General features: G+C 37.3%; 1 protein-coding gene across 1 annotated transcript in view; it reads right to left on the minus strand.

The window, feature by feature from the left end:
- Positions 1–18,218, minus strand: part of ITGA8 (integrin subunit alpha 8) — a 112,933-nt gene that overhangs the window by 30,121 nt on the left and 64,594 nt on the right. The window contains exons 22-25 of the mRNA XM_067291754.1: positions 13,055–13,134; positions 9,762–9,842; positions 4,839–4,944; positions 2,784–2,942 (exon numbers count right to left, since the gene is read on the minus strand). Coding sequence (XP_067147855.1) covers positions 2,784–2,942; positions 4,839–4,944; positions 9,762–9,842; positions 13,055–13,134 — 426 coding nt within the window. The remainder of the gene's footprint in view (positions 1–2,783; positions 2,943–4,838; positions 4,945–9,761; positions 9,843–13,054; positions 13,135–18,218) is intronic.

The raw sequence follows: 18,218 nt of genomic DNA on the forward strand, positions 1-18,218 counted from the left end.
AATGCTCCTGTCTCAGCTTAAGTGAAATTTAAAATAGAAGGTAGTGGCTAGGGAGAAAGGGATGCTGAACTCCTTTTCACGTACTTGCAACCTGATCTGGCCAGTGGTTTTGAAATGCTAGGCTTGCAAATACAAATGCAGCAGTGCAGCTTCTTGCTCCTCACCACTTTTGAAAAATAGATGGAAATGGGGTAGAAAAAAATAATAAAAAAATTATCTAGTTCAAAACTTGCTGGTTTTGGGGTATAAAATAGAAACATTTTCTATTTTCGGTTCCTTATCACTCGTTTCCTTTTTCTTCCTCAATGGAAACTAAATGAAAGGACTGAATCCTAATCCCTCTTGGCCTCCGGGGTGAAACACAAAAGTTTAGCTATAATGAGTATGGTATAATCCAGTTTTTCTATATTCTTGTAAGTCTATACTATAGCAAAAGTTTAAGCTAAAGACTTGTGCTGTAGCTACTGCAGTGATGAGAAATCCCCTTTGCTAGAAAGACATCTCTATGTTTATCCACCACCCTAAATTTGAACCCCTCCTGGTATGCAAAAGATATATAGCAGTTTTAGCATTTGGAACACAGCTTTCCCCGCAAGATGTTTAACAGACTACTGGTTAAACTTGAGAAGCGTTGTTTACTTCAGAAGTGTCTGGAATCAGTTATGCTTAATAGATTGGCTACCTTGTTTTTGATGGGATAATATGTAGAGCTATGTTTTGCTAAATCTTCTGACTTTGAGCCAAACCCAGCTCTTTTGGGGGGATCTGCCATCACAAACACAGATCTTAAAACAGGCTTTTAGACAATGGTGTATCAGTACTTTACCAAGGAGGCTGCTACTAGGCTTCCCTTGTTTACGTCTCCTCCAAACTCAAGAGATCTGCAGCTCTGCTATAAAAGAAGAACCATGCCCATGGAAGGAAAAACAATATGGACAGTAAGCAATCCTTAGAAGTGACACTTTTGAAAACCATTGGAGGGAATTGGTGACTTTTTTTTTTCTTTTTGCTGGTGTGATTAAAATAATTACAGAATCCTTTCCAAGTAGAAAAACTAAATAACCTGTCATGTTGCTGACAAACCTGTAACTTTTATGAGTTAATATTGATTAAGCCATGAAATAATTGTAGACTATATGAATACTTTTATCAGGTGGCAGTTCAGGAAAACCTATTTTTTTGAGTACATTCCATCCAGAATAGTAGTAGTTTCGCTTCATAGGTTATTCAAAGCATGTGCTTTGAAAAATTAAAATCATGAGCTCTTTAAGACTATAAAATATACTATATGATATTAAAAATATGTATCTTATCATATACATGCTGCAAGGAAAAAAAAACGGGTAACAGTACATGCTGGGTACTGACTGGCTAAGAAGCACTCTGCAGAAAAGGACCTGAGTCAAGCTGCAGAGGAGTCAGCAGCAGGCCCTGGCAGCAGCGAGGGCCAACAGCATCCTGGGCTCATATCGAGGGAAGTGATTATATGCCTCAGCTCAGCACTTGCTAGACCATGTCTAGAATATGGTGCTCATTTTTGGGGCCCCAGCAGAAGAAAGGCACTGATAAATCAGAGTGAGGTGGTCAGGGCTGGAGCACTTGCCCTGTGAGGAGATGCTGAGGTGCTGGGGCTTGTTCAGCCTGGAGACAATATGGCTTTGTGGGGGACTGAAGCCCCCCAGTACCAACGAGGAGGTTATCAAAAAAATGGAGTCAGGCTTTTCACGAAAATGTATGGTGGGAGGATGAGACGCAACAGGTATAAATTGAAACAAGAGAGGTTCCAACCGGCTAGAGGGACAAACCTTTTTCCTTAAAAGGACAATCAAACATGAGGCACATGAAGGCACAGGTTGCCCAGAGAGGTTGTGCAGTCTCTGTTCTTCGAGGTTTTCAAGGCCAGACTAGATAAAGCCTTGAGCAACCTGGTCTGACCTCACAGTTGACCCCGCTTGAGCAGGAGGTTGGACCAGAGACCTCCTGAGGTCTCTTTCAACCTGAATTATCCCCGATCCTAAAAAAAAATCACCATACAAACTAGCTATAAATTATTTGTACTAGAATAAAAAACTAAAATTGTGTTACACTCCTTAAAGATGCATGCTGTCACAACACCTTGCATTCTGCCTATTAAACAACTCTGAGAACTTCATGTCTTTCAATTTAATGATACTGTGCTACAGTGCTATACAGGATTTTCCCCATTGCTAATAGGTCTGGATATAAGATTTTTGGTAAACAAACCAGTGTTACGTTGTATCAGGCTAAACTGGAGAGCTATCGTACACTGAGCATCTGCAACACGCCAGTGTGCATCCCTTGGCATAACAATGGCTTATGTCACCTTTGGAGTTCATCTTCTAAGCACTGGTATACAGATGACTTTCCAAAATAATGTACTGCATTGGACACAAGAATTTTCACGGTTCATGAGAAACAAAAAATTTTGTGTCATCTAGTCAAAGCCATGTTAAAAATGACTCTCAAAAAATAATACTGCAAATTCCCATTAAAAAAATTATATTGTATCTAATTCTGCAATACTGCATCAAAAAATCAAGTTTCTTCTCATAAGAAGAGTATAGAAGCCGAACACATATCACACAACACAACTGTCACTAGTGGACACATTCTAGACTCTGTATAACTTGCTTCTTACCCAGGAAAATCATCTGAGGATCATTGTGAACAATTCCCTAAAAGCTCCAACCCATTTTGAAGTGGTAGACAGAAAAAATTAAGCAAAGTGCAGAGAGGGATGGAAATGATAGGAGGTGACTTACCTTTATTTGCATTGTATTAATAGGAGAGCTTGTCTGACAGTGCAATGGTCCATGTGTCTGAATATGAAGAATGTAAAGAAGAAATTCTTCTCTACTGGACACAGGCCAGCTGACATGGAGAACTGTACTGTTGATAGCACTTGGTCCTATATTGTGCAGCTGTCAAACAAATATCATCAGTGTACAGATTCCCAAGACAGCAAACAATCACAAAAAACACAGCAATGATCACTTAGACATTTTCAAATTCTTAATGTCCACAGCCCTAAAGTGCTTTGGGAAAGAGGTATAAATTATTATTCTCATTTTATTGATGAAGAAACCTGTGACAGGACCTTCCCATGCTATTCAGAAAGCCAGTGACGCATCTGGGAGATCAACCTGTTTTGTCTGAGTCTGTATTTACAAAACCCATAATCTTTCTCATTTTTCCTATATATGAAAGACCTGAAATTACCTAAAAACAAAAATAACAAACCCCAACCCCCAAACCAAAGCCCACTAGCAAAACACACTATACAAATATGTACACTGATCTTTAACAGAAAATACTGGAAAATAGTAGCTGAAACTTTAGGACAGAAACAAAGCACATTTCAGGGTGCAGCAACAGAAAGTTTTTAGCAGACTCTTCAACTAGTTTTTGTGGTTAACAACTCTATTTTCAAACTTTCTCAGTTCAAATTTCCCCCAAAGAAAAAAAGAAAGTAGTATTCCTAGAGTAACCTTCTAGGAGATCATTTTTTTCCTGGGAAAATGAGTAAAAATAGAAATAATAGAAATTAAAAAATTATGGACTATTAGAATAGTTTTCTTATATCAGTTTACAACTTGGAAAATATCTGATGACTGCATTAACTTTGGATATGTCCTAACACTGGTTACGAGAGCTAAAGAAGCAGAATGCCACAGCAGAAAGGAACAGTGTAGGGACCTTTACTCAAAGTTTCTAGAGATACAAAGGAGCCTCCTTTTTTAAATGTATAGAACTTCTGTGATTCATGGGCTTTATTTAGAACCAAATAAAACCCACTTTCAATCTTGCATCTTCTTCAGTGAAGGGTTTTGGGGTGTGGAGCTTACTTTTTTTATGCTTTGCTGCTATCAATAAATGACCAAAAAGGCTTCTTTAATCACTGTAACTATTTAATCACTCTAACTATTCAAGTATGCTTGAAATCACATATATTGCTCTACCAACAGTCCAAATGGGTGAGATAGGAAGATTTGTTATAGATTTTTCAACACAGAGAAATGTGTTTAGATGCGGAATTTACAAATAATATTTTATAGTCTGATTCATTGCAGTTCAGTATTAGTTTTGCAAAATTTTAAACTTTTACTGTTAAGTTCAATAGTATATATTTTCTTGAGTGCTGGTTTGTGAATTATAACCATATGTGAAAAACTTTGTTTCACCTCTTGAATAAAGGTCATTCATCAAATTCCAGAGATTGTCTGTATTCCATATAGTTCACTCAAAGCACTTGTTTCTAACCTGAACTCCTCTCCTTTTTTCTTTTGTTAATGACCAATAGAAAAAACAACACCACAGGATAGAAAAATGTATACTTCAAAAGAGTTAAGAGTTATTTTCAACAGAATATTTTCAACAGAATATTTTCTGGGCAATGAGCTAATGTTACATTTATATCTCTACATTTTTTCAGTTAGCTAAATGTTAAAGGAAACATATTCTTTCCTGTTCATAACATCCATAGCTTTTAATGAAAATTCAGTGAACTCACTGGAAGTATTTGACATGGACGCTAATGAGCTTCCATGCACTATTTCTAAATCTGTCAAAACAGCCAAAATATTTAGAGATCCCTTAAATGTCAAAGACAGACTCCTACCATAAACTAGTGCCTCTGCCACTAACATGAATAGGTACTGGAGTTGTGAATTCCCAGATTAAATCTGAACCATGTGCTGAAGTCAGAATATTTACATATTCTGCACTTTATCTAGCTGCAGATAAAGACAATGACCCAAATTCATCAGGATTTCAAGAGGAACAGCTTCAAGTCCTATGGAAGCAAATATCATTTTTACCTCATAGATGTGTTCTACTAAAGGACCAATTTCTTCTTCTTTTGTAGGTTCATCTCTGGGTTCCCAGTTTTGAAGTGGCAAAACAATTTGTGGAGGGTGAGACACTCTGTAATATATAAGAAGGATTAAAATGGTAACTAACTGTTGCCAGTTATCAGCTGTATTATCTTTAGGCAAAATTAAGACCACAGTAGAAAGCTGAACTCAACCAATTTCATTGGAAAAGACATTTCATTTAAGGCAGATCCATTAGAATTAGGTGAGATGAACAATACGATGTTTCCATAAAGTCTTACCGAATCCTTACAGACCATTGAGGAACAGCATTTTAGTTTCATACTTCCTCTGAAGGATGGTCCTTTCCAAACAAGGAAGTGAGTCTTTCTCTGTTTGCAGGGAGAAATGCAGTCTGTCTGGCATTCAGATCATTCTCCCTGATGAGGTATCTGAACAGATTATCCATAGAACTAGAGTAATGGTATGTAAACAAATGTATTTTCTCACTCTCATCCAGAGTCCGTAGGTGCTTAATGTTGTGCATCTTTCTTCCCTGCAATACAGCTTCTAGTAACAGAGATATTTAAGGTTCTTACTGTAAATTCCTCAAAACCTCGGTTATGAATCCTTAAAAAACCTGACAAAGCAGTCATTTACCTCATTTTACAGATGGGAAACTGAGGTACAGATAAGGCAAATTACTTCCATACAGTCACAATGGAAACTGATGCATCAAGAAACTGAATTCAAGGCTAGAGCCTGAAATACTGCAGGGTGCCTCCCCCTCTGCTTTGCAAACGAAGTGGCACTTAGGGTGATTGCCTGAAAACAATGTTGCAACATTCAAAACCTAAATCAAACATAAATGAAAAGACAATGGCTGAGACTTTGACATCTGTCTGCTATTCTGCTACTTTATTAATTTTTCCCTTCTTTGCATGACCTCAAGAAAGGACCAAGCAGACTTCTTCTAATGTTTCTATTTGAATCACAAGCATTATTTTCGATAAAACTTGGAAGCTGCCTGAATGGGTCTTGTTCAGGTACTAACTTTAACTTTGCTTAGATGCTGAGATCTTGGAAAATCAGATCCCAAGAATTTCTTTTAGTATCATAGGTGAGTTCTGGCCCAGATATCTGTCATCTGCTTGTATTGGAGGTAGCTCTTGGTTTTAAAAGAGTAAGTATTATCGTTTCTTTACAAGGGTCAGCTCTCACTCAGTTTTGCTGGTTTCCAGATTCTTTAGTGTACAGGAAAGGCACACAATTTCAAAAATTGTTCTGCCAAAGCTCTAAGTTTGCTGACAGAACAAATTTAAAACAAATTAAAATTGCTACTGAATTTTTTGCAGACTATCGTGTTTGGCTAAAAATAGAAGATAACAGTGATGGACCTCTACCACTGATGTTCATTCACTTTCCACAAATCTAAACACAAAAGCATCACTCCAAGTGCAGTTTGCCCACTGAGAACAGAAGACTGGTTGTTTTTGTTGCAAATGTTGACATTTTCAAAATATTTTTGGGAAAAAAAAAGAGTTCTTGTGTCCAGCTCTAATGTCATGTACAATGAGTGAAATGTCTGAGAGAAACTTGTTGACAGAATACAGCTTCTCAAAATAACATATGATTCTGGAGAAGAATGACTTAATATCAACTGTCTGAAAGTACAAATCTTCATGAAGTTTAAGGCATCCTGGAGTATCCAGCTAACTTGAAACACTTCCCCAGTATTCAAAAGGCCAGCAGTTCCTACTAACAAGTATGCCAGAAGACAAATTTACAAGCTAAAACCAAATAATAAAGAAAATGAAACATATTCATAAAAAAAGTCATTTTAAATGAGGTACTTCGCCTAATTTGTTATATCTCACAAATGGTCTTGCTTGCAAGAAGTATTTTAATTATAAATCATCTCTGGAGAATAGGAACTTTCCTGTGTTGTTCGAAAAGCCCAGACATAGGGCTCCTTAAGCTAACACAAAAATATTGCAAGACACAAAGTGTACATAAAAAAAAAGAAGCAGGCAAAGGTTTTTAAAAAAATCTGTGTTTTCTGTTATATTCCATGTGCAGTGTTTTTCTCATCTACAGAATTACAAAGTTAAATGTAGGCCTTTAATTAAAATGATTATAAAGTTTATAAGAATATGCACATTTATTTTGGCAGAGTTTATAGAGAGAGAGAGTTTATTTTGAGGACTTCTGATATTGATGTGAAAGAATTAAAATTAGATCAAACAGAAATACTCTCAGTTTTGGTTATTTTATTTTGTATTTTTAACATTTGAATAATTTATTAGTTGAGGATTTTTCCTAGACTTTTAGGTGTTCAGTCAAACAAGAGTGCTGAAAAATAAAATAAAGGAAGTAAGTTCTACAAAAAATGATTCACGGGATATACAATAAATATTCTGCCTGCTTCAAGACCTCCCAACAGAAATTACTTCCTTCCTAAATCCCTCATTCCTCCAGTGCTCTTTCAGTAGTGGGAATGACAATTGCAACTATAAAACACTTAACCTTCTTACAGAAAAAAAAGGTAAGCAGAATAATCAAATCTCAACAGTTAGCAGAGCAATTACTCATTGAATAAACTATCTTACATTTTTTTTCCTTTCTCACAGAGGTGGTATTTGCATGCACTCGCTGTATATATATACGTATGTGTGTATCCACACAATTTGCTAACTGTGCTTAGTTTTCCTCAGTAAAATGTATAATGATTACAGTCCCACTTCATCACTAAGCCCAACTCTACGCACAGGAATAGGGAAACCAACATAGGATGTTTCCCTGCCCAAATGTGGATACAGTCTCTCTTTTATTTTTATCTAGGAAATACTGAGCAAATAGTTCCCTTAGAGCTGGGTATGTTTCAGCATATCCGAAGTAATTAGTAGGATCAAAAAAGCATCTGGGAGTTTTCCTTTGTACATGCATGCTATAGTGTATATGAAAACCAAAGGACTTAAGAGGAAAGGAACTGGAAGTCATTCAACTAAATAATTTCTCTGTATTTAATTGCCTGCTTTTTAGCACTATAGACAGCAAATTTTTCCTTCTTGTGGACATGCTCTCTTTAACAACTGAGGTTGTTTTTGCCGTTTTCTGTGCCTATTTATTACAGAGCTTTTAATTAAAAAGAACATATTATGGCATAGAAAGAACATGATGGTAAAGAACCCAAAGAGTTTGCAAGATTATTCTGTGAAAGGGATGAGCAACCTCAGTGAAAAAATCCGAATCTGCAGCCCTGAAAGTAGCCCTTATTGAAAAATCTCATGTATCCATAACCATTTCACTCGTGCATTGAAACTCTAGCCATTCCCTAACCTGGGTGCACACCCATGGTAACACTTGGCAGTTGTTCTCTCTCAACATTTTCTCTTGCATCTGCAGCCCACCAACTAACCCCTTTGATTCTCATTTTCTCAGCCTCTACTTCTAGTTCTGTGTTACCTTCCCCCTCATTTTGTAGTTTTCACCTTGTTAGTAGAACACTTTCTCTCTAGCTTGTTTCCTGTGACCACTACTAACAACTACAAAAGATGAAACCCTAATCTTATTTCTGTTCTTGTGAAATAGGTTGTCTTTCTATGGCTCCTTTTCAGAAATGTGAGCATTAACCTATGTCCACACATTCTGTTGTGTGCCTGTCCTCTGCTTTCCATTTATCTCCAACCTTATTGCCTTCTTAATCTGGAAAGCACTTATAAATTGTGATGAAAAATACTTTATAAAACTTCCCATTAGTCTTAGGTGACTATTAGACCAGAAAATATGATCTCTGTGATCTGCAAAATCGTTGAATTCTTTTCCAGCACTAGGTAATCAAAGTATTGTCTTATAAATAATTACAATAAATGTATTTTTATACAATCCATAAATGCATAAATAAATGCATTCCTATTTGCATACATCTAAGGTAAAGAGGCAGGTGGCAGCCCCTAGAGATCCATCATATAAGAGACCTCCACACTTCCTGCATCAGCCAGGTCTCACGGCCTGATTATGGGAGTGAAGCTGGGGCATGTCCCTCCTGCTCCCCCCCTGCAGTGCTGAGCCTGGGTAAGGTCCAGGGCTGTAGTTTGAGAAGGGGAGATGGAAGAAATCTGAGATCCCAGACAAAAAGCATTTGGGACAGTTATTTGCTTTAAAAGAACATCCTGCCGACTCCCTCCAGGATGCCAGGATAGGAGTCTAGTTCAAAGACTTTACAGGGTAGTCTGAGATTCTTATCAACTAATTGCATTTTATAGTTTCCTAAACCAAACTGTATGTGAGAATACAGAAAGCAGGAATTAAAATCCTCAATCAAACCCAGTGCTCATTTATTTTCAGTATCCCTTGTGTCAGTGGACAGACACCTGCTTCTGACAGAAATGTAAGAACTCTACAGTATGAGCTGATTGAACTCTAGTCATAATCATAGCTCATTCCTTATTCATCCTCTCTCCCAAGGTCTCACTCTGCTCCCTATTAGCATATGCCTTGCCATAAAACACGTGTTTCATCATTCCAGTAATAAAAACAGCAGATTCTGCTTCGGTGTTCAGAATTAAGTACATAGATAGTTTCACAAGCAGACCCACACATCCAAACAGACATTCTGCATTAGCAGCACCCATGGACACAATTTGAATGCCCAGATAAAACGATGGCTCCAACTGCTGTTATTACACTGTAGGATTCTATTGTTGCATTTGCACAGACATCCGTAAGTGTAATGGAGTCCATGTGGGCAGTCCTGCTTTATGTGACAGGATAAGTACTTAGTAGCTGCATCCTGCAAGGCTTGCAGGGGTGAGACTCCCTAAGAGTCTTGGGTGTTCTTGGTGGATAAGGCCCTCGAGATTATAATATGTGGGAAGATTCACCACAAAAAATAGTTACTGTCATGAATTGAAATGGTGGAATACTTACCCTCTGATCTGTACTTGAGCCACCGCACTGATGTTGATATGGAGGTTAACTAAATTGCTGGTGGGATTAATCTTGTTAGAACTGGAAGAGATGTGCACATGGGTTAAAAACGGTTATTTAACAGAATTCTACACCGTTAGAGATACAGCACTGAGAACCCACAATGTCTAAAATTAGGAAGCAGTGCTATTGGACATTGTACAACATGGGGCGTGTTGTTGCAACTCTTCAGTCCTGTAGGACACTGGTATTTAAGTCTGATGTTATTTGAACTCATCTCATGTTTAATAACATAATCAGCTCAAACCTCCATTAAAGAATCCTATGCCTGGATATGATGATATAAATTTATTTAGCTCAGAATATCATGTAAATTCCCTTGTTCAACTTAGCTATCTGTATGTATCTGAGTATCTGAATAGAATCCAAAGTTGTTTCAGGTATTGGAGGAAAGCAGCATTAATGAACAAGATAGCCTTTGTCATAATAAGATTTGCTTTTATGACTCTCCAAGCTTGTGACTTCTGCACGACAAAGTCTCTAAAGAAAAATAACTGAAATAAACCGTTTCTTCCCCTTTCTTTTTCTCCCCTCCCCCACCCAGAATCTTTACACTTTAAATCCCACTTAGCAATGAAAATAGATCCCTACATTTAAAGCCTAGTGCTCTCTTTCATTTTACTGTCTTTTCTTACTCCAACTCTTTAGTAGCCAAAGCTTCTTTCACTTCAGCAGGCATATTTGTGTGTCTATAGCCCATTCATGCACAGAAAGGTTTGTAGGTACAAATTCATGGAGATAGTCAAAATAAATATCTAGAAATTTAGAATTTATTTAATTATGGGATTAATGATACTAAGTTTGGAGGTTTTTTTCAAGCAAGCCTGGAAGGGCTTACTTGCCCCATGGAGACTAAATGTCTATTCCTGTCACAGTTTACTGTTATCACATCTGGGTAGCATCAGTCAAATGAAAACATTCAGAGCAGGCCAGCATTCCCAGCGACTGACTCCTGAGGAGTGAAGGGCAATACTGCTTTGATCCAGGCCTTCTGGTTACAGACTGCTAAAATTAGGGGCAGCTCTAATTTGTTTGTAAACTAATGCAGATTCTCCTCAAACATTAGCTGAACTTTTGATGTAATCCTCTACTGCCATTGCTTTGAGCTGCAGTCACTTAAACCTGGCTTTTAAGTACAAAAATGACTATGACATTAATTTGTCATAATAAGCTGCTCTCCAATTTGTATTATGGTAGTACTTTCCATAGAGTTAAAACACAGATTTTGATCGTATATATTTGGTATTCAAATCTTTGTGCATTATGGTATTCTGTAGAAAAGCTAATAGTTTAAATAAAAGTTTCAGGACATCTCCCTCTCTGAAGAGTCTGTACATGCATACAAAATACACATTAGAAAAGGAATCAGATTTGAAGGCACTATTCAGCCAGCCTCTTGCCTATTTCCTATAAGTAATGAGCCTCAGTTTTGCAAATCAAAATATTTATTTTTCACTTGATGTCTTTGAGTAAATTAAAGGTCTCTCTGTAAAATAACTCAGGCCAAGACACAAATTCAGACATGTTTTCTGCTTCTCTTTCTTTCCATTTTTGGTCATTTCCTCTTTCTGCTCTATGGTTTTCTGTTTCCTTATTTTTTAAAAGATTGTTTTATCTGTTCGTTAATGAGGTAAAAATGTATAAACTGTAGTGCTGCTTGGGAAGGAATGTACAAAGCAGCATGCTTTTAACGATAAGGTATATTCTCTACACAAAAGGCTTTACTTTTTTGGGGTGCTTTTCAGCATTTTGATGCCAGTTTGTGGAAACTGCCCTGCCTTCTTGATAGTCCAATAAATTTTCTTCCGTTACAGTTTATTGAATCACACTCATGGAGGCAGTATAAGATGTTGCTATCTCTTGAAGTTCAAATTTATTTCTCAGTAAAGCCTTGACACTTTTTCCACCTCAGCTCTTCTTAGGTAGAAAGATCAACCCACAAAGCTCTGAACCTCCCCAGTCTCACAACAGGATAAAGGTGGTCAAGAGAGCTTCTGATACACATTTCAATCTTACAACTGTATTGGTTGACCTGACAGTGGACAGTGGTCTGGACGGTGGACCTACAACACAAAAGTTATATAGGCCTAACGCCTGCCCAGACATCTCTTTGACTTCTGCAGTGTGCCAAGTGCTGTGTGTGTCTACTGCCCTTCCCTAATTTATGAGCCTTTCTGCATAGCCTTTCCTTCCAGAGTTACATTCTGAAAACATGACTTAAACATTTTAAATGTCTCAGTTATTTACTACAGTGAGCATGATCAAGGCCCTCATTAAAGGCCAAACATGAGCAATTAAGTCTCTGTGTGTGGGGCAAGAAGGGCCCCATGAGGAACACTAGTGTATATTTGATGAGGACAGATGTAGCAGAAGCCCTGCCACTACTGAAAAAGTCTCAGGTTTGTTCTTGCCATTATTCTAACTCAGTCATTCTTCTCTGGAGAGTCCTGCACTTTTTTTGTCCCTGGGGAAGAAGTATTGCCCAACATAAAATAGAAGAAGATTCCCCAGCAGTAATATCTCACCCCTGTGAATGCGGAGGAAACTAACGGAAAAATGACAAAGATTCACCTGAATCAAACAAACAGTTTTCTCTCTTCATGCCAGTATCTTTAACTAGATCCCCTATAAAATTTTCACACTTGACTTTCAAGAAACATTTTTAAATATTCAAGAAGCAAAAATCCAATAATTTCAAATACAAATAAATCAAGAGTAAATCTTCCTAAAAATACAGACAGAAAAAACATTAACAATATTTTTTTAAGTTACCTCTTTTTTTAAAAAAAATGGAGAACTGGTGAGCAGCTTTAACTGCTCTCCTTTTATTTTCTACATTGCTGTGAAGAAGTGGCATGATGTTTTTCTTCAGCACATGATGTGTTTTTAAATACAGCACTCTGTTACAAAAACATCATTGTTCATTAATCCTAAAGTGGAGAACCAAGTGCAAATTTGGCAAATCTGTGGAAGAACCTTGGAACACTGGCCAAATCAGTTAACCTGAATTTTAATGAAGTAAAATCCTCACAATAACCCTAAGACTGATTTAGCTAAACGCTAACAGAACTCTACACCTCAATTCTACAATCCTCCTGAAGAAAGCTACCATAGGAAAGTATATGCAATAACTACTAACATTGAACAGTAACAGTGAACTGCTTACAAATTAAATTCAGATATTGACAGCAATTCAGAATTCAAATAACCATATTCTTGATAAAACATCTAACCTTTTTATTTGAAGCTCAAAACTGATGTTGAAATCATCATTTTCAAAATGCTGAACAGAAAATCGGATGCCTGTAGAGAACTGGGAAAGAAACAAAACAACCAGTCACCAAAAATGGTAGGTCCTTCCCTATTGAGAAAGCAGTACTGTTTAATGTTGCACTTGATGGAGTTGTATAGGATATTGTTATTTTTTAAATCACTATTTAATAATATCATTTAATCAGTTTCAGGAGAAAATACCACCTATGTATCTCACCAGATGGAAAACTTGACTGGACAGAGGAAAGATCTAGAGGAAGAGAGAAGCATACATCTGAGAACACAACAGTGGGCCCTTCTTCATTGCTTTATACTGACAAACCAAAAGAAAATAATAGCTGTCTGGCACCGCTCTTCCTCGCCCCCATCCACGCATGCCTTTGTCCAGGTCTCCAGGGCTTCCTGCTCCTTTGGTTGTCCTAGCCTCCCTGTCTATAACTGTGACATAAAAGCTGCATGTTTTAGGTGCTGTGAGGCTGACTGATCACTTGTTTTTCTTTTAGAGGCTAAATTAGTAGAAGCTTGATATTTTAATTTGATTTGGCTTCGTTTTTTTTCACCGCAGTTTCTGAGAGCCGTAGTTCAGTTAAGAGGAATATGACTTCAAAGTTATATTTGCAGTTCAATTTGCCACAACGTGCAGCTTCTGACCAGTGAAGGTAAAGGGTAAGTGGGTAACCCCTCAAACTAAAAGAGATGAGGTCTTCCACCAGTGCACTTTGTGTTTATGGAAGAGGGAAGACTTCAAGTCTTCAGAGTCTGAGCTTCCCCCATCCGATAACTTCCATTTGCTTTGCAAGAAGGACATGGAGTAAAGCAGAATGAGTAATTCAGAAAACAGAATGGAATTCCAGGGCTAGTTAAAGAACGGCTATACAGCAACATATGGTTGGGTCTCTGTAACCCTCTTGTTGGACACAGATACAGCCTTGGTATGCAAGTGGTAGAGGAGGAGGGGCAGATGCCATCTGTCCTCCACATTAAATTAATAAAATTGCACCCTGATGTTTAAATTAATCCTTTTAATTGCCTGCTTTCAACTGCATGTGTTTTGAATTTGGCAATTTTTGAATTCTGAATTTTGCATTGAGACTGACAGCAAAGTATACAGCCTGTAATCTTGCACGACTTCTCACTCTCCCCTGTATTGCCTGATGGTAGAAATTCCTGCCCGATAACTTGCACACTGTGCTTTCTTTTTTTAAAAAAATGGTTACATATATGTGGAGAAACAATCATCCTGAGAAATTCATCAAATGGCATTAGGAAATGAGGATATCAGGGCTTCAGTTCTGCCAATATTTCAGTGTAATACACCTGAAAAGTTCTTTTCTCATTTCAGTGTGCTTGTTTGGAAAAAAAGAAGAAAAAGAGTTGTCTGCTTTGTATGCTTTTCTTGGCATGCTTGGGGTAGTGTCATCAGCAACACAGCAGGAAACAATAATGTACAGTCTTCTTTTAGGGACCGTGATTCAACATCACTGAAGAGGAAAGATTTTCCTCTGTACTTACACTATTTGCAGATGGGGGTCATATCAGTTGTTTGAACAATTTTTAATTTTCAAGTCATCGTTAATTTTTAAAAATCTTCACTTAAAAATTTTTCCCTCTTTCCTCACTTGCAGCAATGGATCACTGAATCTTAATCCACCTGCAGAACCAGACTTAGCTAACATGTTTCAATTACTTCCTTCAGTTGTCCTGTACTGAAAGCAATATTGTCAGCCTAAAAGAAATGGCAAATTCAAGTTTTTGCATTCTGATCATTTTAGCATTGCAATTATAGCTAATCTCTCTTTTTGGAAGCAAATTTTTTAAGATGAAAAGATAATGCTCCTTAGACCAGACAGAAATGGAATAGCTGACCTGGAATAAAGATGCAAGCTATTGTTATGACCACTTTTTGGAGATGATTTTAACAACTGTCTTGATAACTTCACTCACATTTAAAAATCATTATATGATTTTTTTTTACTGAGACAAAAATTTCCAAATATGGAACTCAAGATTTTTCTCAGTTTTACATTGGTCTGTACAAATTTGTTTCCATTTCTAGCAGAAAAAAGATTCAGTGAACCAAAGATACTTTTCATCAGATCTAACAGAGCAGACATGAACTGCAGTTTTGATCTATTACATCCCTGACATCCCAGGCTTAATCACTTATTTAATACTGAAACACACTCCTACCGTAGGACTCTAATGAGCTGCAGATGTTGTTTTTTGTGTGGTCATATGATTTTGCTAATATCAGGTAGCCCTTGACATTGCTACTAATAAAGGGCCAAAGATGCTCACCCATACTTGATGAAAACCACTGAGGCCAAAGGAGCTGAATTTGCTTGAATTTGCAGTGGGTTTGGCCTAGTGATCACTGGACCTCCTTATTTTAGCAAGAGGTTTATCTGATCATACTAGTTTAATTTTAATTAAATTTTCCAAGCAAAGTCAGTTTTGTTGAAATTACATTATTTATTTGCCATGTTAGAAACATTTATTTTTGAAATAGGTGATGTTTACTATTGATAGTCTCTTAATCTGTTATTATGTTTGAGAGCACCTAGGAGTATGCTGGAAGATGGATGGCTAAATTTTTTTTTTCAAGTGTCTTATAGGGTGTATGAAACATACAGCCTCAGTGGTTTGGAAGAATGAGTTTCGTACATACCAAGAAATACGCAAGATCTTCCAAGCCTCCCAGTCATTTAATCTTATTTCTAGTCATTTCCAAAGTTCATTCAATCCTTGCCCTCCCTTGTTGCCAATGATGAGATTGCAAGAAGAGCAATCTCATTATTGAATTTCTAACCACCAGTGACAGTAAGGACTTAGGAAGCTTGTCAGACTGATCCGTTTTAGTGTCATGTATAAGAACTTTGAGCATCTTTCCTGTTTGCCTGTGAAATGGTATCACAGAGATCTAGTTTGCATTCTGGACCATATGGTGTTGTGATTTTCTTTTCCATTTCTTTTTACCTTTCTTTTCTGCAACACAGATATAATTACTGTAAAGGTTAAGTACTGTTTGTGGGCAATGATTTCATGGTCAAGGATTTTCAAAAAGCCAGAGATCTAGCAATTTTGCTGATAATAATGCATTTTGAAGATGTGAAGTGGCAGACAATTCTGTAATCCACTGAAGCAGTAATATCCCATGGGATACATCACTAATGCCCAACATAAGCCTCATGCTCAAAGCCTTGAAGAACTCTAGGGATTCAGGGTGCTGAAAAGAAATTACAGTGACTCAGTAGTTAAGAATTTTAGCAATGTTTGATTTTGACCTAACCTCCCCTCTCCAATCCCTCACAACTTCCACAGAGTCCCTTTCTGACTGAATATTTTGAGAATAACTGATCTCCTGCCAGAGTAGAATTGTTTTGCAAAATTGGAAATGGATCAGAGCAGCCTTTCATGATTTATGCAATTTGTAAAAAGGGCTGGTATTTTGCTGTTGGAAGTATGTTTGCCATCATAAATAGGTTTGGACTGAAAAAGCTGAAGTCCTTTCACCTTTACTAAGCTTCCAGGAGAACTGGTTTCAAAGATAAAATTATGCTTTAAGCTTTCACTCACTATAATCAAACATTTTTACCATCTGGCTTTGTAATGCTCTATTTTCATATGCCTTTATATTCAAGCATTGGATTCTTCTGTTATAAGCAGAATATTCTTGAACATGTTATGAACTCCTCTGTTTTATACTGCTGCTTCCAAGTCTCTCTTCATGAAGTATTTTGCTTAGGCATACTTGCCAATCACGCATTTACGGAAGCCCTAGACCTGATTTTGAAGAAAAACAGGATTAGTTATGAAGTGAAAACTTATCAGGAGACAGGTGATAGCAGTACCACTCTAGTGGCCACATAATGGCATTCCCCAAGTCCTCATACTGCTACCAGTTTGGGTCAAGGATGATGTGGAGACAGGGCTGAGAGTACACCTTTGGATTCACAGGGAGGAGGGTGTGGGGCTGTAGTCTCATACTTCCACGTGCAGACCTTTCCATTGCCTCTGTTTATGACAATATGCACACCACAGAGCAAATTTGCTCTTAGTTTGACATATGATGTTAATGTGTCTGGTGTTTAGCCTTCCTTTTCTTTTCTTCTTTTCCAAACGCATAGGGTTGTATGCCCTCCCTACCACCCTCTCCCAATCATCTACAATACTTGTCCACTTTTATCTGTATCTTAATAATTTGCTTCTGCCATGAAATTAACCAATAAACAAGTCAGTAGATATCTGAATTTGCTAGTTTTCTGGTAAGAGGAATTATCTGCCTTGATTTGGGGTTTGTCTAGTGCCTTGGCCCATTGGTGTCTCCCATCATTCCATTACGAAACTTCATTCTTCAGGAATGTTTTCAATTACTCTTCCTTTTTAGGAGTTTCACTTAGCAGAACAAAACAAAAAATTTTAGCCCTCTTTTCTACACTCATTGACTCCCATATCTATCCAGTTTGCCATCTTAGCACAACGTCTGTCCCAGCAAAGAAGTTTATACTCCCACCTTCAAACTTACAGTCTACTGCAGTCCTACAGCAGCCCCAATATGAAATGCAAACAATGATGATTTTCAATTGAAAGCTACTGTTTATTGTCTATATATGCTCATGCAGTTGAGTGTTTCTTTTTTTTTAGGGCAGCTATTTATGCAGGTATAAAAGCTTGGGTTAAAAATTCTGTTTCTAGTTAAATATTCATAGCATTATGCCCCTGAGTTTACGAGCAGTACTGGCATTCTTCTGAAGAGGGAGCCATGGAAGAACATTCCTGGGTTCAGTGCTACTGGGGTTTCCCCTGAACTGTTTTGCCAAGAAATAGGAACAAGTGATGACACCTGTGGAATAGGTAGCACTTTATTCTTATCTCTAACCATGTTTAATCCTTATCTGCAGTCCATCTTCAGCCAGTATGCAGCTCCACTTTTGTCTATGCTACCAATGTTCCATCTAAATGCGCAGAACAATTTACAAATAACTGTCCTAGAAAAATTTTAAAATGTTATTAATAACCTTAAATAAAACTTAACTCCAACCTCATTTCTGCTGATGTAAATCATGATTTAAACTTGTAAGGGAACACTGACACATGCAACATGAGAACTGAACTAAAGAAGCT

The sequence above is a fragment of the Apteryx mantelli genome, chromosome 2 (genome assembly GCF_036417845.1).
Source record: "Apteryx mantelli isolate bAptMan1 chromosome 2, bAptMan1.hap1, whole genome shotgun sequence".
In the NCBI taxonomy this organism is placed as follows: domain Eukaryota; kingdom Metazoa; phylum Chordata; class Aves; order Apterygiformes; family Apterygidae; genus Apteryx; species Apteryx mantelli.